Source organism: Pogoniulus pusillus, chromosome 18, assembly GCF_015220805.1.
Source record: "Pogoniulus pusillus isolate bPogPus1 chromosome 18, bPogPus1.pri, whole genome shotgun sequence".
NCBI lineage: Eukaryota > Metazoa > Chordata > Aves > Piciformes > Lybiidae > Pogoniulus > Pogoniulus pusillus.
Window position 1 is genome coordinate 13159232 of NC_087281.1, and position 23121 is coordinate 13182352.

At 44.2% G+C, this 23121-nt stretch overlaps 1 protein-coding gene across 5 annotated transcripts in view; it reads left to right on the forward strand.

The window, feature by feature from the left end:
• LOC135183443 (sulfotransferase 6B1-like) overlaps positions 1–22607 on the forward strand; it is a 33935-nt gene extending 11328 nt beyond the window's left edge. For 3 of the 5 annotated variants that reach the window (XM_064158454.1, XM_064158452.1, XM_064158453.1), the window contains exons 3-9: positions 14318–14401; positions 17220–17365; positions 17505–17594; positions 18832–18958; positions 20284–20378; positions 20783–20939; positions 22242–22607. In XM_064158454.1, the coding sequence (XP_064014524.1) occupies positions 14318–14401; positions 17220–17365; positions 17505–17594; positions 18832–18958; positions 20284–20378; positions 20783–20939; positions 22242–22372 (830 nt within the window). In that variant the 3' untranslated portion in view covers positions 22373–22607. Of the gene's footprint in view, positions 1–14253; positions 14402–17219; positions 17366–17504; positions 17595–18831; positions 18959–20283; positions 20379–20782; positions 20940–22241 lie in introns of all 5 variants that reach the window. The other 2 variants (XM_064158455.1, XM_064158456.1) reach the window with 2 other exon arrangements.
• Positions 22608–23121: the final 514 nt, after the last annotated feature.

Here is a 23121-nt window from a genome sequence, read left to right on the forward strand (position 1 = left end):
TCATGTTACACAACACAAGCAAGTTTGCAAAACTCCAGCTGTGTATCGGTACCAACTGTTACTGCTTTGCATGCTTTGCTGTTTGCATGTAGGGTCTGCTGAATTCATCATCCTCCTTGCATCAGGGTGGTGATCAGGGCCAGCTATGTCATTAGTGAACTGTGGAAACACAAATGGAAAACTTAGAAGCAAGCTGAGGCACTGACTGTGTGCTCAGCAATGGGATAGGCTAAAGCACATATTACACATTCCAGGCTGGGGAAGATGAATGTATAGCAGCTCTCTAATTCCTCTGTGACTGAGGCTGTGGAGTTGTGCTTTGTGTAACATTTCTGCTCACAATTTTTGTGTGTGTGAATAAGGTGTGAACAAACACATACAAATACACAGTCTCAAGTTGTGCTGGGGAGGTATTAGCTTGATTTAGGAGGAGGTTCTTCACAGAAAGAGTGATTTGCCATTGGAATGGGCTGCCCAGGGAGGTGGTGGAGTCACCATTCCTGGAAGTGTTCAAGGCTGGATGAGGCACTTAGTGCCATGGTCTAGTTGATTGGACCGGGCCAGGTTGGCCTGGATGATCTTGGAGGTCTCTTCCAACCGGGTTGATTCTATGATTCTACATATATTATAGGAAAGAGGAGGAGGAAGTTCTTCACCATGAGAGTAATAAGAGCTTGGAATGGGTTGCCCAGAGAGGTGGTTGAGGCCCCATCCCTGGAGGTGTTTAAGGCCAGCTTGGATGAAGCTGTGGCCAGCCTGATCGAGGGTAGGGTGTCCCTGCCCACTGCAGGGGGTTTGGAACTAGATGATCCTTGTGGTCCCTTCCAACATTGACTGATTCTATGATTCTATGATTATCTGTGCCTCAACTATGTAATGTCATCCTATCTACAACTTATTCTTTATCAAATTTGTGTTTATTATCAGGTGCTTATGAAGATTCCTTGGTTGCATATTGTATATATTGTAAATATCTGCTTGTATATTGTGCTAAGCTGTAAATGTGCTTCATTCAATTTTCCAGAGCCACTGAGTTTCGCCTGGGTGATTTTCTTAAGGGTGTGGGGGTGGGTAACATCCAAACAATCACATCCTTTTTTTCTATGGTGATACCAGTTACTCTTCTCAGCTGTCCCAAGCTATAAAATAATCATCTTGAATCTCACCTCATGCTAAATGTTTCTACTTAGCCTCAGAGGTGTTGTAGAGGATTTGCTTGAAAGGACAGGAGTGGAGTACCTTACAAAATTGACAGAGCACTCTGTCAAGAGGATGCTGGGTTAAATCTACATTAAGACTGAGACAACAGAGAAATTCCCCAAAGATGCCACTAATTCCTGGGGAAGCACAAGTAACATTAGAGCATATTTCAGCTGTGGTACTGCTAGAAAATCACACAACTCAGTGCTCCTTACATATAAATTATCTGTCTATTAAAGCTGTATGCTTAAAGTGTATGCTTTAAGCATACCTGAATCCAGCTTGAAAAATGCCCAGGGAATTAAACTCAGTCTGATCTTGACCTATTTCCTATTGAAGAGTGTCCCATAGTTGGTAATAGGTTTTGTGGACAGCAGACATGCTTCCTTTGGGAATGGATGCAGCACAACTGCAGAAATGGCTACTGCTCATTTTCCACTGAGTGAGATAATTGTGCTTTGGCATTGTGGGAATGTGTTCTCTGAAATATCAGTGCTAAGGAGCTGGCAAAAAGGATTTCAGAGGATCATTTACCTCTCATGTTGGAGCTTTTGTAATTATTATACAACACTGTCAACCTTGATGCACAGGTACACAGTTACTGCCGAGTGTATTGGTGCGAGAGCCAGAGAAGCATAACGCTGCCACAAAGCAAGTGTGACTTTGAGGTCAGTGAGGTGCAGATACTTCTAGATCTTAGTCAAAGCTTGGCATGATTGCCTCCTTCACTACATCAGTTTAACTAGAAGCCTGGAGGAATGGTTTGAAGATGCAGTGTCTATTTGTATCTGTTTCCACAGCTAGATATTTAAGAATGATTATGGAAAAAAACAACAAAACAAACAAAGCCAACCCCCCCGCCAAACAAACAAAAAAAAACCCCAAACCCAAAAATGAACCAGCAAAACCCACCCAACCAACCAAAAACCAACAAACAAACCCCACAAAATCTAAGCCTAAACAAACAACAAAATTTACCAGGTATCCTGAAAGACATGGAGAGAAATAGGGGAAATCAGAAATCACTGAAAGGGTTATCTGAACTTCTAAAGCTTATTCAGGTCATGTTTGCATTTGATGGCTTGTCTGTCTCCTGTCTGTTTGCTTGCTCTTCATCTCTCAGATCTGACATTTTTCACTCTCAGGAGAAACTGCTGCTATTTCTGTTCTCAATGCGCATGGGAGCACTGTGTGTTTTGGAGATCTGGAGTGAGCTGCTACATCAGTATCTGTTGGAGATGCTCCTTCAGATCATAGCAGGCTTGTTTAAATGCCATTCTGTTGGTGTCGCTAATCTGTGTTTTGCCTAATCACTACTTTAGCAAAGCCATGCTGTTTGCAATTGTGGTGCTCCATGCCATGGCTAGTGTGTCACCTGAGAGCATTTTGGGAGCCTGCATGAAGGGCACCATAGCTCTGTAACATGCCTTCTGCAGTAGCTTGAATCATAGAAGCATAGAATCAACCAGGTTGGAAGAGACCTCCAAGATCATCCAGCCAACCTATCCCCCAGCCCTAGCCAGTCAACTAGACCATGGCACTAACTGCCTCATCCAGTCTTTTGAGTGAAGTATCGTATAGATACTTTTACTGAGCTGGAATTATCCATCAGGTCATTTCTATTCCTGCTTCCCAGATTATTCTTCTCTCCAGCACTGATAAATTTCTGTCTCTTCGGTAAATAAATAGTTCTTCAAAAGCTCTTTCTCAGCAGAGTAGATAAATGGCAGAAATCCTTACATAGAACTTGACCTGCAAAAGTGGAGAAGTTAGTGCCCAGACTGATGTTAGCAGAACAGTAGATACTTTTTTGCCCTTTTCATCTGACCTGAACTGAGACATTAGTGCTTTTTTAAAACCTTGCTAGATATGCCATAAGCCCTAAGACAAGCTCTTTCCAAAATCACTGTGAATCAAGTTTTCTTCATTCTTTCTTCCAAAACAAAGGCAGCTGCTGTCCTCATTGCTACCATGGACATCAGCCATCTGTTATCAAGAGTCTGAAACCTAAGCTAGCAGCTACTCTGCTGAATGTTTTTAATACATGTAAAATAACACTGTGCACCAGCTGCAGTACAGATTAAGGACAAACACAGAAACTCCTGGAAAAAAAATTAAGCATCTCCACATGTGTGGACACCCAAAGAAGTATTTCATCTTCACACAACAGGATGTTTTAAAATAGATGTTCAAATCTCCTTCCCTGCAAGCAAATTCTTGAATAAATCCTGTACAGCTCTTCCTAGAGAAAATTTGGAAGGCTAGATTTTTGTGCACATTTTTTATTTGCTAATCAGTGATTTCCATTGCAGATCCATGCTGGCTAAGGAAATAAACAGCTCTCCCAGAACATCAAATAAATGTAGCAACGGAAAGTCTTGTCTTTAGAGTCCTCTGGAAGCAATATTGAAATAAATGGCATTCTATCTTTTCTCCACCACATAAGGTGAAATGCAGTGGAGATGGCACTATTGTCCTATGACAGAGATTTGGGATGAGGTTCTGATTGTACCCTGGATGACTGTGGGAAAATAAGGAGAGGGGATGAGACTCAAGAGTGTGTAGCAGAGGAAGAGATGCTCCCTTTCCTTTGCAACATTGCTAAAGAGAATTAAGGTGGGACAAAAAGACATGCTTTGCTGTCTTGCAGGTTGCAAAGACAACTATCTCAAGCAGACCTTTAGACCCTTCAAAGACATCAGCTGAATCATGTGGCAGGTTTTCTGGAGAACAGTTGCAATGCTTTTAAATAAAAGGGCACAAGGACATGTTAGGAGGAAGTTCTTGCCACAGAGAGTGATTTGCCGTTGGAATGGGCTGCCCAGAGAGGTGGTGGAGTCACTGTCCCTGGAGGTGTTCAAGAAAAGACTGGATAAGGCACTTAGTGCCATGGTCTAGTTGATTGGATAGGGCTGGATGATAGGTTGGACTGGGTGATGTTTGAGGTATCTTCCAATCTGGTTGATTCTATGATTCTAATGCAACTTCAGTCATCCTTTTTCCAACATGCAGATCAGCAGTTTGCCCCTTGTAATGATAAAGGTGATGGTGACAGTCAGAAGTTGAAAAGGATTGTTCTTCTCCTGGAAAATGTGCCTCCTACCCTAAAGAACATTCCCTACCCAATGCTGTTACCAAATCAATGTTTACATACCCGCCCAAATGGTTTATTACTTTTTTGCATCATTCTGCATCCCTAGTGTTTGTGTTCAGACTTGTCACTTCATCTGTCTTAGGCCCCCTGGGAGCCCCCTAAAACAGCACAGCCATGTGATGTGACCCCTAGGAACTTGTGTTCTGGGTGCCTGTCTCTGGAGGAGGGATAGGAGTTGCTTCCCTGTGTAACTGGTTTTTGGACTAAGTCCTCCAATGAAGGCTGTAATTTGTACTGTATGAGCTCTTAACTTGACAGCGTTACACTTCTCACTTGATTCAAAGTGAGTTTTACTTACATGGCATCAGGACTTGTTGGGGTTTGAGCAGAATTGAGTAGTCTGAAAATAAGGAGAACAGGCAGGGTAACGCTAAGGTCACTCTGATAAGGAAGCAGCCTTGGGGAGGCTAGCAGAGAAGCTGAGAAAGTTAGCTGCTATCTGTAGCTGAGCTGTGCAAGGGGGGCTTCAAGGGGGGCAGGCTGGTCAGCCCTGGGAACAACTGACTGTTGCTGTTAGCGGAGCCTATCGAAAGTACACACACATGTACCAAATCCGCTCTGTAAGTACCACTCTTAGCTTCAATAAATGGCTTGACCTTCTATGCATCATACTGGTATAAGCTCGTGTCTTTCCAGTCTCCCACACAGACTTTGAGAAACCCAGCAAGAGCTTATACCCACAACTGCTGTTATGTCAGTTTTCCACCTGCACATGTGTGTGCGCTGCGCTTTCAGAGAGGTTATAGTGCCTCTGCTATCAGAAAGCAGAACCTTTAATAACCTCTGTGGTTTTTATAATCCTTTCTTTAATTTTCTTCTAAATTAATCCAACTCTGTCTTGCTGTGACATATGAGGTGCTCTACCTAAAGTGACGTAAACGTGATTAGATTGTGAGATACTTCACAGACGCCCCACCTTCAGCTGTTTGTGAGCTGCTTAGAATTAGTGAAATTATGTGGCAATAGCCAAAGGTGTTATCCCAAGTTGGACTTTTCCCTTTAGCTGAAATTTCAGGAGGCACCCAAAACTCCACAGCTGTTGTGTGCAATACAATCACGTCAGCAGAAAATCTGGGGACTTAAAATTTTGTCCTGTTTTGACATGGCATTTCTGCTCCCTGCAGTTTATGCCTAAAATTCCATGATGCCCTAGAAAGTTGAAACTATAATAAACACCATAAGAATCTGATCGTACTGCCACAAGGAGCTGGTTTTGTTTTGTTTTGTTTTGTTTTCCTGTTTTCCTCTCAGAACTTCAGCATTATCAGCATCCACCTGACAAATATGGAGCACCACACCTTTGCTGCTGCTCCTGGGAGAGTCACAACAAACTGATTACATGCTTCACTGGGCACAACTCAATCAAGTGAAGACTACAAGCCAACCAACCAACAAAACAAAATAACTAAAGAAACATAGAATTATAGAATCAACCAGGTTGGAAGAGACCTCCAAGATCATCCACACTGTACATACTGTACAGGGAACACACCTAAAATGCAGTCTTGGAGCAAGTATCTCATACCTTGCCACTGGAGTGATCGTTTGCTGATGGGGATGGTCATGCTTTGTTTTCTGTCGCATGGTCCAGAGTGACACCTAGTGGCACAGTCCCAGACTGCACCACATCTGGGGGGGACCTAAGCGTACTGAAAACTACAGTTGCCAAGCATTTTACCAAGTGCAAAATCAATTCCATCAGGGGTGAAAAGCCAATTAGATCGCATTAAAATATACTATAAACTATTTGTAGCCATGCTTTGATATACATTACTTGAATAAAGCTGGGAAATGGAGTAGTTTAAGGGTAGGAAGTGACAGATTAAGCTGCCTGTAAAAATATAAAGCATTTAATGTAATATGTTTTGCTAATAAAATATCAATGAGTTTAGACAATACGAAATGAGGAAGTCACAACAGTATTCCACACAGGAGTAAAGACAAGAGTAAACTTTGGCCACAACAACCCCCAGCAGCCCTGTAGTCTGCGGGAGGAGTGGCTGGAGACCTGCCTGGCAGAAAAGGACCTGGGGGTATTGGTGGACAGCCAGCAGTGTACCCAGGTGGCCAAGAAGGCTAACAGCATCCTGGCCTGTATCAGAAATAGAGTGACCAGCAGGAGTAGGGAGGTGATCATGCCCTTGTACTCAGCTCTCAGGAGACCACAACTCGAGTATTGTGTTCAGTTTTGGTCACCAGAGTATAGCTGGAGTGGATGCAGAGAAGGGTGATGAGGCTGGGAAGAGGTCTGGCAAACATGACCCATGAGGAGCAGCTGAGGGAGCTGGGGTTGTTTAGTCTGGAGAAGAGGACGCTGAGAGGGAACCTTTTTGCCCTCTACAACTACCCAAAAGGAGGTTGTAGTGAGGCTGGAGCTGGTCTCTTCTGCATTACTAATGATAGGACAAGAGGAAATGGCCTCAAGTTGCATCAGGGGACGTTTAGGTTGGATGTTGGGAGGAAGTTCTTTACTAAGCAGGTGGTCAGGCACTGGAATAGGCTGCCCAAAGAGGTGGTGGAATCAGCATCCCTGGATGTGTTTAAAGGGAAAGTGGATGTGGTGCTTGAGGCTATGGTCTGGTGATTAAGGATGCTGGGAAGAAGGCTGGACTGGATGATCCTGGTGGTCCTTTCTAACCATAGCAATTGATAGTGATGAGATGTTGTGTGAGGGATTTGGTTTAGTCAAGGACTTGTCAGTGTGAAACTAACGATTGGACTTGATGAGCTTGAAGGTCTGTTCCAATGTAAGAAATTCTGTGAAGTTCTGTGAAATACTAGATTTTATATTTTGAATTTGACATGATGTACATGTCATAGAATCATAGAATGTTTTAGGTCGGATAGGACCTCAAAGATCATCTAGTTCCAACCCCATAACTGATTTTATTAAAAAAGGATGAAAAAGAAGGAGATCCTACAAAAATCATTTATTCAAAACAGCATATTATAATAAAATATGGTCCATCAAATGTTTTGAACCACTGCTATGTCATGGCATCTTTGTTTTAACCTGGGAAAATTGTAAATCAGAGGATCTGTCCAATCTTACCAATATGCAGATACATTTATTTATGCTGAAGTTCCTTTTAGACATGAGTAAAGGCAAATTTGTGCAATGAATTAATGTTGCAGAAAAAAGTACTTTGTGTGTTGTGTTCAAGTGTAGGAGGCAAGCATTTAATGTATGCAATCCCAACAAAGAGATCCCAATAGGAAGAAAAACTTTGGAACTACTTGATCTAACTTTTAGGGAAATAGCAGTTTCCTTGTTTACTTTGAGTTGCTTGAGTTTCATTTGCAGTGAAGAGCACTGAATGATGTGCTATTTAAAATAGCTTAAGAATTGCCATGTCAAGCCTATACCTCCCTTGGCACAACTTGAGACTGTGTCCCCTTGTTCTGTTGCTGATTGCCTGGCAAAATAGACCAACCTCGACCTGGCTACAGCCTCTCTTCAGGTAGTTGTAGACAGCAATGAGGTGACCCCTGAGCCTCTTCTTCTCCAGGCTAAACAACCAGCAGCTCCCTCAGCCTCTCCTCACAGGGCTGTGTTCCAGGCCCCTCACCATCTTCGTCTTCCAACCTGGTTGATTCTATGATTCTAGCACTCTAGGATTCTATAAAGTAAAACAATAATAAAATCCCTTTTGCACAACACTAAATGCAGTTGAGGAGCTCATTGCTACAAGATGCTGTGGAGTGGAGACTAAAGTTCACATAGTTAGATTAGGAAAAATCATGAAGGGTGGGTCCACTGGTGACTATTAACTATAGTTGGAGTGCATCCATCACCTCAGGAATTTACAGCTGCTGATTCCTGAAAACTGAGAGTATAAACAGGGGAAAGGACTCTCTGACTCTGCCTTTACACCATTACATAGATCATGTCTCTTTATGTCCAAGATTAGTTATTGTCAGAAGTGCATTTCAGCTAGCTGCACTTTTACTCTCTCCCCTATGGCTATTCAAATGGCTGATTTTTGTTACATGAAACTCCAGTAACAGCTTTCTCTTTATATTGTTGGTTTTTTTTCTCCCACCAGAAAAAAATTATCTGAATATAAGCTACTTGCCTTTTTTCTTTTACTCCCCCCCCCCCCCCCCCAAGTCTTAAGTATATTAATTCAGACCAGAAAAGTGTTTGCTTGCCTTAATGAAAGTATAAGTGGGCTGTAGTTTTAAAGGTAAGTTAGGCAGCATGATGGTTGTCTGTGTCACCTTAACCAGATATCCAATATCTTAGACAATTATTAAGATGGCAAATCTGGAAATGTAATGTTCTTTGATAGTGTGCTGGTTTGGGTGGTACCCACCCCCCACACTTAAGAAAATCACCCAGACTAGACTCAGCAGCTGGAAATTAAATAAATGAAGATATATTTACAGCTTAGCACAATATACAAACAGATATTTACAATATATACAGCTACACACAGAAATACACAAGTTAAGAAAGTAATACAGAAATACAACAGCCCTTCCAGAAACCAGAGTCCCCAGGAGGGGCTCCCAACCACCTTTCCACCTCCTTTCCACCCCTCTACCTTATCCCAGGCTTTGCCTTATGTTCAAGGTGAGTTTGGAGAATTGGCCAGAGAGTTAGGAAGCAGAAAGATTAGTTAAGCAGCAAGGTAAAGAGAGAAGTGCAGCCCAAAGCCAGAGAGCAACTCTATTATCTATGTTTGCGCTCTTGTTTTCATATATCTCAGCAAGCCTATGAGTGCAGTAGACATCACCACTGTTTCCTTTTCACAGTCTGTAATCAAATTCCTCTCACTAAAATATCCCAGCTAGGCTCAAACTAGCACAGGTAGCCTCAACTTTCCTTTTGCTGTATGTTAATTGTGATCAGAAGGGGCTCTCAGCTGAACACCTCCAGCCCTCAAACAATGAGCCTTTCTCTCACAAAACATTTGGTAGCCAGCAGCTGGAGCTGACATTTTTAGACACTGTTCCTTTCTTCAGCTCCAAGGAAGGTGTTTAATTACATATTGTTTCACATCCAGGAAGTAGCCTAGGAATGCACAGACTCCTCTGCAGGCTGTCTTTGTGGGGAGGCAAAGAATGTTATCTTTCCATTGTGTTGGCTTCTTAAAAGATCTCTTTCCATCTCAGAGGAAACACAGTACATTATGTGGGGATAAAAGCTGCTAGAAACAAGGCACGCTTTTATGAAGCTGGGGTAATTAAGTGTTGGAACATTTTAAAGCCAAAGGGAGGTGACTTACATGGTTGGAAATAATTTGGAGAAATCCTGAACAGGATGTGACCTATTGCAGGTCAATCTGACTGTGACAATACTATGAGGAGGGGAAAAAAAAAAGGAGAAGAAAAAGTGTGTTGGGTTCTGAGTGACTATTGCCTCAGTGCTGGTTTGAGGCTAACTGGAATATTTTACTAAGAGCTGTGAGAATCATAGAATCAACCAGGTTGCTTTATAAGCTATCATACTGGAAAGGGGAACAGAATACAGTGTTGCAATATGCTGGGATGGCAGAGTCTGTCCCCTGGGACTCTCATAGAATCAACCAGGTTGGAAGAGACCTCCAAGATCAGCCAGGCCAACCTAGCACCCAGCCCTAGCCAGTCAACCAGACCATGGCACTAACTGCCTCAGCCAGGCTTGTCTTCAACACCTCCAGGGACAGCGACTCCACCACCTCCCTGGGCAGCCCATTCCAATGCCAATCACTCTCTCTGGGAAAAACTTCCTCCTAACATGCAGCCTATATCTCCCCTGGCACAACAGTATCCTATATGGTCCATTCTTCTGCTGAGAAACACAATGAGTCAACATATAGATAAGACACCCGCTTCTCGCACACTTCTCAGCTCTCACCTCTGGCTGTTCCTTCTTTCTGGTGGTCTGTGTGTCTCTGCCTTAACTCTAATACACCTCACCCTTTTTCCTCTAACCTCCTCATCATCTTTTTGGCATCTCACCTCAGATCTCCAGATTTATCATGTGAGATATATGTGGGGTTGATCTGGTTATTTCTGGAGGCAGGGAAAGAGGGAGGAGGAAGGGGGTTTGGGTCAGGAGCCCTCCTGGAGCCTCTGCTTTCTGGGAGGGGTATTGTGTTTCTCTATTACTTTTAACTTGTATATAACTTTATATGTTTGTGTATGATTTGCATTGGAATGGGCTGCCCAGGGAGGTGGTGGAGCCACCGTCCCTGGAGGTGTTGAAGAAAAGCCTGGCTGAGGCACTTAGTGCCATGGTCTGGTTGACTGGATAGAGCTGGGTGCTAGGTTGGACTGGATGACCTTGGAGGTCTCTTCCAACCTGATTGATTCCATGATTCTATGATATGTTTGTGAACTGTGCTAAGCTGTAAATATAGCTTCATTCCTTAATTTCCAGCTGGCTGAGTCTAGTCTGGGTGATTTTTCCTAAGTGTATGTGTGGGGCGGGTAACACCCAAACTGTCACAGCCTTTCAAGAACAAGACTTATACAACCAAAATCAGTGTTTCTACTGTAACCTCTGATCAGCTCTGTGCGCAATGTGAGTTGGATGCAAGATCTGTGGCAGACAGTAGGTGGCACAAAGACGTCAGACAACCTCCTTTGTCTTCCTTCCAGTCCAAAAGAGATCAGGGTGAGCACAGCAGGAGGAAAGAGATCCTAACGCCTGTGTGTCGGTTTTATTGCTCACATTCCAACAGGCTCGCATGTGGGAGAACATGACAAAAACGCAGTCTGCATGGGTGCCGCGCAATAGCAGCTTTAAAGTGAACTGTCTGCAAATGCTAGGGGCTGAAGTATTTTGAGTGCTTTACAAATATTACACCCCCACACCTACACCTTTATGGCTTTTCCCAATGTTCTTATTTTAAATTGTCGTGTCCTTCAAGCTTGGACTTTTCCCACTCTGCCTTGAGATAAAACAAAGTCTTGAGGACATTCCAAAATAATCAATGAATTGCCAAACGGTGTTTCCCCACGTCCAGGTTATAGGAGAGGGTTATTTAACTCCTTTGTTTCTCTGCTTGCCTATGTCCTTATTGCAGGCCCTGTGCCTCGGTACCCTCGTTATTAGACTCTTTAAAGTGGGATAGTCTCTTTCAATCTCTCTCCCCATTAAAAGATTCACCCTGGTGCTGAGAAAAGGGTCACAGAGCACTGGAACAGGCTTCCCAGAGAGGTTGTGAGGTCTCCTTCTCTGGATACTTTGAAGGCCTGTCTGTATGTGTTCCTCTGCGACCTGTGCTAGACAGTACTGTCCTGCTCTGGCAGGGGGGTTGGACTCGATGATCTCCTTGGGTCCCTTCCAAAGGAACAGGTGAACCCAGTAGTAAAAGTAATACAAAATAGCTCTTGTTTTACAACATTTGCTTAAGTAGGGAAGATTTATGTTTCATAGAATGGCAGAGTCACATTCCCCTGATTTTTTTTTTTAATGGGACATTTTGACCTTGTTTCTTTAGGCTTGAAGAAAAAAAATCTTTCTTTTGGGGTTCTATGCCTAATACCTCAAATTGTCAGAAAGAAAAGGGGTGTTTTTTAAGTTTCATGCTGTGCCTTTTGGCATGATAACTAAAAGTCTTCCAAAATGAGCCATAAATGAGGTAACTAATAACAGTTGGTTTAGGGCATTTCCCATTACAATCTGGAGCAGAAATGCTGGGCATGTGAGGATTATAAAGAAACTCCATATGCTAAACAGCATAAACATATGCACATCTGAACATCAAAATAACAGCCCCCAGATATTTGGCTGGTGTCCCTATGTGAAGTTTTAGAGAAAAAAATAAACTAGCTTTGTATTCCTGTCTTAAATAGAGAGAGAGCTCTGAGACTTAAGGGGCAGGAGTTGGGGGGCTGATTCAGATGTAGCAGTCTTAGATCTCTGAGTGTTTTCCTTTTGACAGCTTGTACCATAATTCCCAGGCGAGACCAGGGGACATATCACAGGATCACAGGATATTAGAGGTTGGAAGGGACCCAAGGAGATCATCAAGTCCGACCCCCCTGCCAGAGAGCTACGAGGATGATTAGGAGACTGGAGGGCATGCCTTATAAGGAGAGGCTGAGGGACTTGGGGCTTTTTAGTCTGAAGGAGAGAAGACTTAGAGGGGATTTGATAAATGTATATAAACATCTGAGGGCTGGCCAGGAGGGGGGGGACAGGCACTGCTCACTTGCTCCCTGTGATAGGACAAGGAGCAATGGGTGTAAGTTGCAACAAAAGAGGTTCTGCCTCAACACAAAGGGGAACTTCTTAACTGTAAGGGTCCCCAGAGCACTGGAATAGGCTCCCCAGAGAGGCTGTGGAGTCTCTTTCCCTAGAGACTTTCAAGACCTGTCTGGATGTGTTCCTCTGTGATCTGTGCTAGATTGTGTGGCCTTGCTCTGGCAGGGGGTTTGGACTTGATAATCTCCTTGAGTCCCTTCCAACCCCTCATATCCTGTGATCCTGTCTATTATGCCATGTCTATTGAAGTTCTAACTAAGGCAAGACTTGAGTCATGACTTCAGTGATAAAGTCCTAATCATAATGACCATAAAAAGGAGGGGAGAAGCTGTTTTCCCAAACATATTTTTCAAAATATGTTTTGAAACATATTTTGAAAGTGGCAAGATAATTTTTACTCAAATTCTTGTAAAAATATATCCTTTGGCAACAAGTCGAATTCTTAGCCTGCAAGATTGGAATGATTGACAGAATGGACATGATTAATTCTGTATAAAATATATGAACTTGTACTCACAGACTCTACAAGTACCTCCATTGTGAGTAGGCTAAACTTATATACTATTTTTAAGTATAATTGTCAGTAAAGCAAACAGAACAGTGAAATTAAAGACTGAAAATTGATGCTTTCACCAACTGTAACCTGAGAATGAGCTTAACTGTGTATTTTAAACAAACATGGTGTAAGGTGACATGCATGGAAGCTCAAGCCATATTTTAGATCAGCTATTTTATTTATCCAGCATGGGATAAACTTTGATTCTGTCAGACTTGTGATATAAGGCCAAGCTGAAATAAAGTCCTTAAAGAATATGAGACCCTAATGTCCTGCCCTAGCAAAGACTAAGGTCACATTTAGCCCTATGAGGAGAGGCTGAGGAGCTGGGGTTGTTTAGCCTGGAGAAGAGGAGGTTCAGGAGTTACCTCATTGCTCTCTATAACTACCTGAAGGGAGGCTGTAGCCAGGTGAGGGTTGGTCTCTTCTGCCAGGCAACCAGCAACAGAACAAGGGGACACAGTCTCAAGTTGTGCCAGGGGAGGCATAGGCTTGATATTAGAGTGATTTGCCATTGGAATGGGCTGCCCAGGGAGGTGGTGGTGGAGTCATCGTCCCTGGAGGTGTTGAAGAAAAGCCTGGCTGAGGCACTTAGTGCCATGGTCTAGTTGATTGGACAGGGCAGGGTGCTAGGTAGGACTGGATGATCGTGGAGGTCTCCCTGGTACAATGTGGAGCTCAGTCAGCTTGATCAGTCCTTCAGAGAGCAGCAAGAGATGAAAGAAAGTGGTAGATCACCGGCCAGGGGTAAAGAGGTTTTTATTGGTTGTACCCACGTTGGCCTGGCAGCCAGCCTAGTATCTGAAGTAGCCCACAGGCCATTAGCTGGCAATTTTTCTTTAAGCTTTCTAAAGACCCATGTCTAATACGAGCTGCAGCAAAGAATCTATGTCACTACTTTCAGTCTGTAGTCTTGTCATTCCAAGAGGAATTAACAGACTACAGTGTTAATCATTGACTTGTACCTTTGCTCCTGAGTGAATGCCCTTTCTGCTTTGTTAATATATTACATAGACTTATAGGGTTCTGTTGTGTTGTGGAAAGTCAGACTGCATCTGTTTGTCTGAAAAGTTCCAGAGGGATATAAACATGAGCAGAAATAGGGAAAGATTCATCGAAATAGTGGATGATGTACTTTCACAGGGTGAAAAGGTCTCCCCAGAAGACTGGCTGTTCTCATACAAAGGTGTTTTATACCCTGCTAAAGTTACCAGCCCAGAAACTTTTGAAGCTCTGAAATCCTTTGAAGCCAGGAGCGATGACATGATTTTAGCAGGCTATCCTAAATCGGGTGAGTGTTGTTCTCTTGATAAGTTAAACACACAGTACTGCAATCCAGAAGTTTTTGCCACCATTTAACACAGCAATAATACCTGGAAAAAAGCTTAAGGTGACACCAGAGTTCATAGGTTCATGGACTTAAGTTGTAAACCATCTCTGGAGGTTAGATCATTCCCCTTGCTCAAAGCAGGGGAATGATCTAACCTTAAAACCTAGGTTTGGTTGCTCAAGGCTTTGTCTAGAAGAATTAAAACTTCAAGGGTGGAGATTCACCACCCACTGGAAGCCTATTGCACTGTTTTCCCACTATGGAGAGGTTTTTTGATTTCTTTGGGGGTGGGGTGGGGTGGTTGTTTTAGTTTGTTTTTACTTCTGGGCAGTCAGACATCCCTTGTTGTGATTTCTAATACTTTTTTTTTCCCCATCTAATTTCCTGGCCAATTTTTAGAAGAATCAGTTCTGTCTTCATTACAACCTCAAGTATTGGAAGACTGGACTGAGATTCATAGAATCGTAGAATCAACCAGGTTGGAAGAGACCTTTACATCATCCAGTCTAACCTATCATCCAGCCCTGTCCAATCAACTAGACCATGGCACTAAGTGCCTCAGCCAAGCTTTTCTTCAATACCTCCATGGACGGTGACTCCACCACCTCCCTGCGCAGCCCATTCCAATGCCAGTCACTTTGTGAAGAACTTCCTCCTAACATCCAGCCTATACCTCCCCTGGCACAACTTGAGATTGTGTCCCCTTGTTCTGTTGCTGATTGCTCATGCCTTACTGTTTTTTTATCTCCAACCTGAGCAAATCAAGCCTTTCTGTGCATTTTATTTACTCTAACTCCCAATGATTTAGTGGAAGTTCAGCAAGACTTGCTCCAGTCTCAAAATCACCTGTCCTTCAGTGCAGGAATTGAACACATTATTTAAGGGGTTAACTCACCAGGGTTGGGTAAAGCAGGATAATCACATCTCCTGATATTCTGACTTCTGCTCTTGAGTAATTTCCAGAGGGAGTAGTCTGAGGTGACCATAAAGTGCCAGATCTGAAAAAAGCAGTAGAATTCTGGTTCTGTTTTATAGAATCGTAGAACTATTTTGATTGAAAATGAGCTCTAACTTCATCAAGTCCAACCATCAACTTAGGATCATTATGGCCTTTAAACCATGTCCCAAAGCATCATATCTACATGGGTTTGTGAACACCTCCAGAGACAGTAACTCCACCACCTCCATGGGAAACCTATTCCAATGTCTGATCACTCTTTCAGTGAAGAGAGTTTTCCTAACAATCTAAACTTCCCATGCACGTTTTCAGACCATTTCCTGTTGTTTTGTCACTTGATATTAGGGAGAATAAACTGATCCTCACCTCACTACAACCTTTCAGGTAGATGGAGGTGGTGGAGTCACTGTCCCTAGAGGTGTTCAAAAAAAGCCTGGATGAGGCACTTAGTGCCATGGTCTAGTTGATTGGACAGGGCTGGGTAATAGGTTAGACTGGGTGATCTTGGAGGTCTCTTCCAACCTGGTTGATTCTATGACTCTATGTAGAGAGCAATAAGGTCTTCCCTCAGCCTCTTCTCCAGACTGAGGGATGAGATGTGTTTTTGAAATGAGCAGGATAGCACTCCTCAACATCTGCTGACAGGTATGCTTCTGTCTTATAGCATACTCTTATTGAGTATTGCTCAGTGTTATGGTTTGATGATTAATGGTGTTATGATAACCCAGCATTATGGTAACCCAGTGCTATGGTTATGGTTTAACCTCAGCCAGTAGTGAGGCACTTAGTGTCATAGTCTAGATGGCTGGACAGGGCTGGGTGCTAGGTTGGACTGGATGATCTTGGAGGTGTCTTCCAACCTGGTTGATTCTATGATTCTAAGCCCTACACAAGCTCACTTCTCCTCACAAGTGGGATGGAGGAGAGAAACAAAATACTAGAAGCGAGAAAGCTCATGGGTTGAAATATTGTCAGTTTAATAGGAGAAGTGAAAGTCATGCATGCAAGCAAAGCAAAATAACCAATCCATTCACTAATTCACATCAGCAGACTGGGGTTCAGCCATCTTCAGGAAAGCTGATCTCCACTGTGCATAATGGTTACTTTAGGAAGACAAGGTCCATCACTCTCAGCATCCCTCTTTCCTTCATCTTCCCCTAGCTTTTATTTATTGCTGAGCATGACATCATATGGTATGGAGTAGGACAAGGAGCAATGGGTGTAAGTTACAGCAAAAGAAGTTCTGGCTCAACACAAGGGGGAACTTCTTTACTGTAAGGGTCACAGAGCACTGGAACAGGCTCCTCAGAGAGGTTGTGAGGTCTCCTTCTCTGGAGCCTTTCAAGGCCTGTCTGGATGTGTTCCTCTGTGATCCAAGGGACCCAAGGAGATTGAGTCCAACCCCCCCTGCCAGAGCAGTATTGTCCTGCTCTGGCAGGGGGGGTTGGACTCAATCTCCTTGGGTCCCTTCCAACCCCTAACATCCTGTGATCCTGTGAGTGTCCCTTTGATCAATTAGGATTAGCTGCCCCGGTTGCGTTGTGGCGGAGTGCTGGGGTAGTGTGAGAAGAGAAAAGGCCTTGACTCTGTGTGAGGACCACTCAGCAACAACAAAAACATTCCTGTATTAGCAACCCTGGGCACAAATCCACAACATAGCCCAATAGAAGCTATTGGGAGGATAATTAGCTCTATCATAGCCAAAAGCAGCACACCACCTGTTGAGAGGTTAAGGCGAGCCAGTTTGACAGGACATCCTGCCAGGTTGTCATGTTAAAGTGCATTTAAATGGATGTGCTACTGGCATCTTTATCCTTTCAGGAACCAACTGGCTTGGACAAATCCTGAGGGAGTTGGAATCAACAGATGCCAAATATACAGAAGAAGAAATGAAAGAGAGAATAAATGAGGAAAATAAGTTAAAGACATTTCCACGTCTGGAATTTGGAGATCCTGGGATATACGAGGTTGGTTTATTCCTGTAGGTTTTCCAAGTGATAAGATCCTTCTTCTCTGTTCTCACCTTTTCTTGTTAGTCACAATTCCTTAAAAGGCACAGGCCATTGAATAAGCTACTTCTAACATTTCTTCCCCCTTTCTTTAAAGAGGATGAAGAAATTGCCTTCTAGAAGAATTATTGTAACCCATCTGCCACCTCATCTCCTGCCACCATCCATTCTCCAAAGTAAAGCTAAGGTCAGTTTCCTCTTTGCATTCCACTACAAAAGATTTTCCACCTCAAAGTAGCTCTACTCTGCCTGTGTGAGGTCTTTTCTGCCCTTTCACCTGAACTGGTCTATACACCTTCAATCCGAGGTTGAAGAGGCAGAGTGCTGTGTGCTGAAGCTTTGCTGACTGAAGAGATTACTGTCAGGGTTTGTTTCTGGGTGTCCCTGTCCCTTCAGGTCTCCTTCAGAAAAATGCTTCCAGGTTCATGTCAGAAAACTGAGCAAGTTTTTCAATTTGCTTTAACTTTCCTCCTAGACTAGGGTATCTGTGAGAAGGAAGCCCATCACAGGCTGTTGCTAAGACACTCTTCAATGGGAACTGCTGCAGAGGGAAGCAAAAGTACACCCATAGTCTGCTTGTGGCTTTCCAGTTCTGTAGCCCACAGGCTTATTTCTTTGTATTGGATATAGCTCAGAACTATGTCTCAAGAACTACACTGAAAAGCTTCTTGTTTTCATCCTGAAGCTTACATCAGCAGCAAGTGGCCTGACAGAGCTCTGAGTTTTTGCTCATGGAAAGGAATTAGACCATCATCATATGGTCTGGTGGGTGTTAGAGGACAAGTAAGTTTGTAGGTGGAAATCATGTTGGGTGGAAGTGCTAAGCTGCTTGAGGATAGGAAGGTCTGTAGAGGGATCTGGACAGGCTGGATTAATGGGCTGAGGCAAATTATGAAATTCAACAAAGCTGAGCACTGTGTCCTGTAGCTGAGTCACAACAACCCCTGCATAGCACTAAAGGCTTGGGGAAGAGTGGCCGGAAAGGTACTCTGGAGAGAAAGCCCTGGGGTATTGTTTGACAGCTGACTGAATACGAAGCATCAGTATATCCTGGTAGCCAAAGAAGAGGTTTAACAGCATCCTGGCCTGCATCAGAAATTGTGTTGTCAGCAGGACTAGGGAAGGAATTGTCGCCCTTTACCTGCCACTGGTGAGGCCACACCTCAAACACTGTGCTCCACTACAAGAAGAACATTGAGGTGCTGAAGCATGTCCAAAGAAGGGCAACAAAGCCAGTGAAGGATTTAGAGCACAAGTGCTATAAGGAGCAGATCACAGGATATTAGGGGTTGGAAGGGACCCAAGGAGATGATCGAGTCTTAAAGTTCTTTTCCAAGACAAATGATTCTATAATTCTATGTTAAGAAGATGATGATTTGGTCAGTCCTCAAACCAGAACCAACTTGTGTGTTTTCTTCCTCTAGGTTCTTCTGCTAGTCCGGAACCCCAAAGACACAGCTGTCTCCTATTACCACTTCTACAACAACATGCCAGTGCTGCCATCCTTTGCCTCCTGGGATGAGTACTTTCCAGCATTCATGAATGGGAAAGGTACGTTGCCCTGAACCCTCTGGCACTCCTGCACACATGAAGGGCATACGCAGGACACAGTATCACAGTATCATCAGGGTTGGAAGAGACCTCACAGATCATCAAGTCCAACCCTTCACCACAGAGCTCAAGGTTAGACCATGGCACCAAGTGCCACGTCCAATCTTGCCTTGAACAGCCTCAGGGACGGCGACTCCACCACCTCCCCGGGCAGCCCATTCCAGTGTCCAATGACTCTCTCAGTGAAGAACTTTCTCCTCACCTCCAGCCTAAATTTCCCCTGGCGCAGCCTGAGGCTGTGTCCTCTTGTTCTGGCGCTGGCCACCTGAGAGAAGAGAGCAACCTCCTCCTGGCCACAACCACCCTTCATGTAGTTGTAGACAGCAATAAGGTCACCCCTGAGCCTCCTCTTCTCCAGGCTAAACAATCCCAGCTCCCTCAGCCTCTCCTCATAGGGCTTGTGCTTGAGGCCTCTCACCAGCCTCATCGCCCTTCTCTGGACATGCTCAAGCATCTCAACGTCCCTCCTAAACTGGGGGGCCCAGAACTGAACACAGTACTCAAGGTGAGGTCTAACCAGTGCAGAGTACAGGGGCAGAATGACCTCCCTGCTCCTGCTGACTACACCATTCCTGATGCAGGCCAGGATGCCACTGGCTCTCTTGGCCACCTGGGCACACTGCTGGCTCATGTTCAGGCAGGTATCAATCAGATCTCTCTCTGTCTGGCTGCATTCCAGCCACTCCGACCCCAGCCTGTATCTCTGCATGGGGTTGTTGTGGCCAAAGTGCCCTATGCATGGGAATCCTACTCCAACATATCATAGCAAGGCATATCCAGGGCAGGCAGATAGGACCGTATTGTGGCAGAGACTGGGAGAACAAGACATTCAGAGTTTCTTTTGCCTCCAATTCAGAAAAACAATGATAAAACTTTTGTTCCCAAGCTAGAGCCTATAGTTTGGTGCTGCCTAGGAGGAAGTTCTTGCCAGAGAGAGTGATTGGCATTGGAATGGGCTGCCCAGGGAGGTGGTGGAGTCGCTGTCCTTGGAGGTGTTCAAGAAAAGCATTGATGAGGCACTCAGTGCCATGGTCTAGTTGATTGGACAGGGCTGAGTGCTAAGTTGGACTGGATGATCTTGGAGGTCTCTTTCAACCTGCTTGATTCTATGATTCTATGACCTGAGCTGAAAGAACAGATCTGTTGAGCCAGCCACCACTTTACCATCCTGATGCCATGCTCAAAGAGCTGTCTGGGCTTACTCCTCTGATTTTGTAAGGCCCTTTTTTGGGGAATACTCTACACAGCTCTGTTTCTCCCTGCAGTGACGTGGGGATCTTATTTTGACCACTTAGTGGAATGGAACAAATACATTGACCATGAGAGGATCATGATGATAAGCTATGAGGAACTCAAAGAGGTATGATATCTCACTTGACTCTTCATTAATGAGTGCACCATGTGTTCCTCCTAAGGTTGTGGGGAAGCAGAAATTCGTGTGTCAAGACTGCCTACCAATTTAGAAGTGTGTGCCTTTGTGATACACTCTTTCCTATTTAGAGGAGGTCTGTGTGGGTTAAGGAGGAAGATAGTCCTGCTGTCTGTGGAAGGAGGCACAGATACAGTTGCTTTTGGGAGAGAAGAAAAGGCTTGGAGCTGAGGCCACCATGTATGGTTTCCTTCTCTGTTATAACTCTTAGAATTCCTTGGTGATACTGTGGGAGTTGACCTCCTCTGCTGGGCTTCCCATTAGTGCTGACTCCATACCACAGCTGCGGTGTCAAGTCTTTCAGTTTCACCTATGTGCTCTACTTCTTTGGCCAGGACCAGGTACTGGGAATGAAAAGGATTGCTGCCTTCTTTGGATTTTCCCTATGTGAGGAAGATTTCGCAAGAATTGCTGAAAAGACTACTTTCCAAGCTATGAAAGCCAAATCCAAAGAAACCCATGGAAATTTTGGAGACATCCTCTTTCAGAAGGGTAAAGTCTCTGTAAACAGAGAATCTGCTTTCTAAAGTAGAACACCAGGAGCTGTGAGCAGGTTTCCTCACTTAGCTGTGAGCTCTAAGGGCTGGCTAGGAAGCAGAAGCATGGCTGAGTTCTCTCCTGTGGAAACCTGTACAATAAGCTTCTGCCACATATGGCACGTGGGGGCTCTTTGTGAGAAATGTACCAGAGTTGCAGGGCTGAAGTTGTCAGACACTGATTCCACGTTGCTCTACTTTCCTGTGGCAGACCCAACTAGTTAGGCAAGTGAGGTGTGAAGGTGAAGGTTTAGCACTGGTGTAATTTAGGCCAAAAATTGGGCTGAATGGTTTCTCTTTACAGAAGGGCTGTGGTGCAGTCACTGCCCAGTGGCCAGGTGAGGAGGTTGATCCTAAGAGTCTTTTGAACTGCTCTGTTGGCCTCATAGGTGTCTTATGTACTCAGTGAGAGCTGAGGAGTAGTCTTAATATGGTTCCTCTTAATAGATGTGTCAGTGGTGGCCCAAGAGGTGGTCCTTCACAGACTGGGCCCAGGGTCAGAGCTCTTGCAGCTCATCTGCTCCCTATGACATCAAGAATCCTTGGTTTCTGAATACCGTGGCCAAGGGTTTAGTCCTTTTCCTTCACCACTCCTTGGAGGAAGAAGGATCTGGTCACTCTACTCTGTACCACTGACCTATCTATCTTAAATAGATTCCACCTTCAGAGAGAGGCATTCATGAATGAGCCTTCTCTTATGAAACAAAAAAGGTTCACCACTCTTTCATGCAAAATCTTCATGAAACCACATTTCAGAGCTCCTCTTTTAATGACAGGACGAGGGGTAATGGCTTTAAACTGGAAGAGGGGAGATTTAGACTAGATATTAGGAGGAAGTTCTTTCCAGTGAGGATAGTGAGACACTGGCACAGGTTGCCCAGGGAGGTTGTGGCTGCTTCCTGCCTGGAGGTGTTTAAGGCCAGGTTGGATGAGGCCTTGAGCAACCTGCTCTAGTGGGAGGTGTCCCTGCCTATGGCAGGGGATTGGGCCTGGATGATCGTTGAGGTCCCTTCCAACCTGGACCATTCTATGGTTCTATGGAAGGCATGCAAACAACCCCCAGCAGTACTCCCTGTGGCCTGAATACAGACTTATCTTTGGTACCTTGCCTATCCCATGGAATTAGACCTTTCAGGGGCATAAATCAGATTCTTTCTGTGTCATGTGGCCATGATATATGGGCCTGAAATTGAATATGGTATGCTCTGTGTCATGTGGGCAAATGACATAACTGTCAGTTTTTGGTACTTGCACACAGGGGTTGTTGGGAGCTGGAGAGATCTCTTCTCTAAAGCTCAGAATGAAGAAATGGATCAGAAGTTTGAAGAGTGCCTAGGAGGAACCAAGCTGGCAGCAAAGATGAAATATGATGTGTACTGCAAGGCCTGAAAATAAGCAGAGGAGCATCATGTCTGCTTATTTTCAGGCCTTGTCTGCTCTTCTTCAAAGATAACTGTCCAAAGATGGACAGGCCTCCATGTTTCCTCCCTATGAGAAGGGAGAGAAATCCACAGAGATCTACCTAGCAGCTTCAAGCATTGGAATGGTAATTCTTCAACTTGGGCTGGGCCTGGAGCGTGTGTTCTGCTTAATGCAACTAAATAAAATGTGCACAAGCCTTGAATGACTGCATGGCATCCTTGTAGGAAGCATCTTAGTACCAGTCTGATGCTAACTCTTTGTCTGCTTTATGGCCTCAGTTGGTGAATGTGATGGTCTGGGTGTTCCCTGCCCCCTCTACTCTCATGAAAATCACCCAGACTAGACTCAGCAGCTGGAAATTAAAGAATGAAGCTTTGTATTTACAGCTTAGCAGATATTTACAATATCTACAGCTATAGACAGAAATAGACAAGTTAAAAAGTAATACAGAAACACAGCAGCCCTCCTAGAAACCAGAGTCCCCAGGAGCAGCTCCCAACCACCCTTCCACCTTCTTCCCACCCCTCTACCTTATCCCAGACTTTGCCTTATGTTCAAGATGAGTTTGGAGAATCAGCCAGGGGGGGTTAGGAAGCAGATAGATTAGTCACACAGATGGCAGGTTAGAGAGAGAGAAGTGCAGCCCAAAGCCAGAGAGCAAACTGTGTTATCTATGTTTGTGTTCTTGTTTTTATCCATCTCAGCAAGCCTATGAG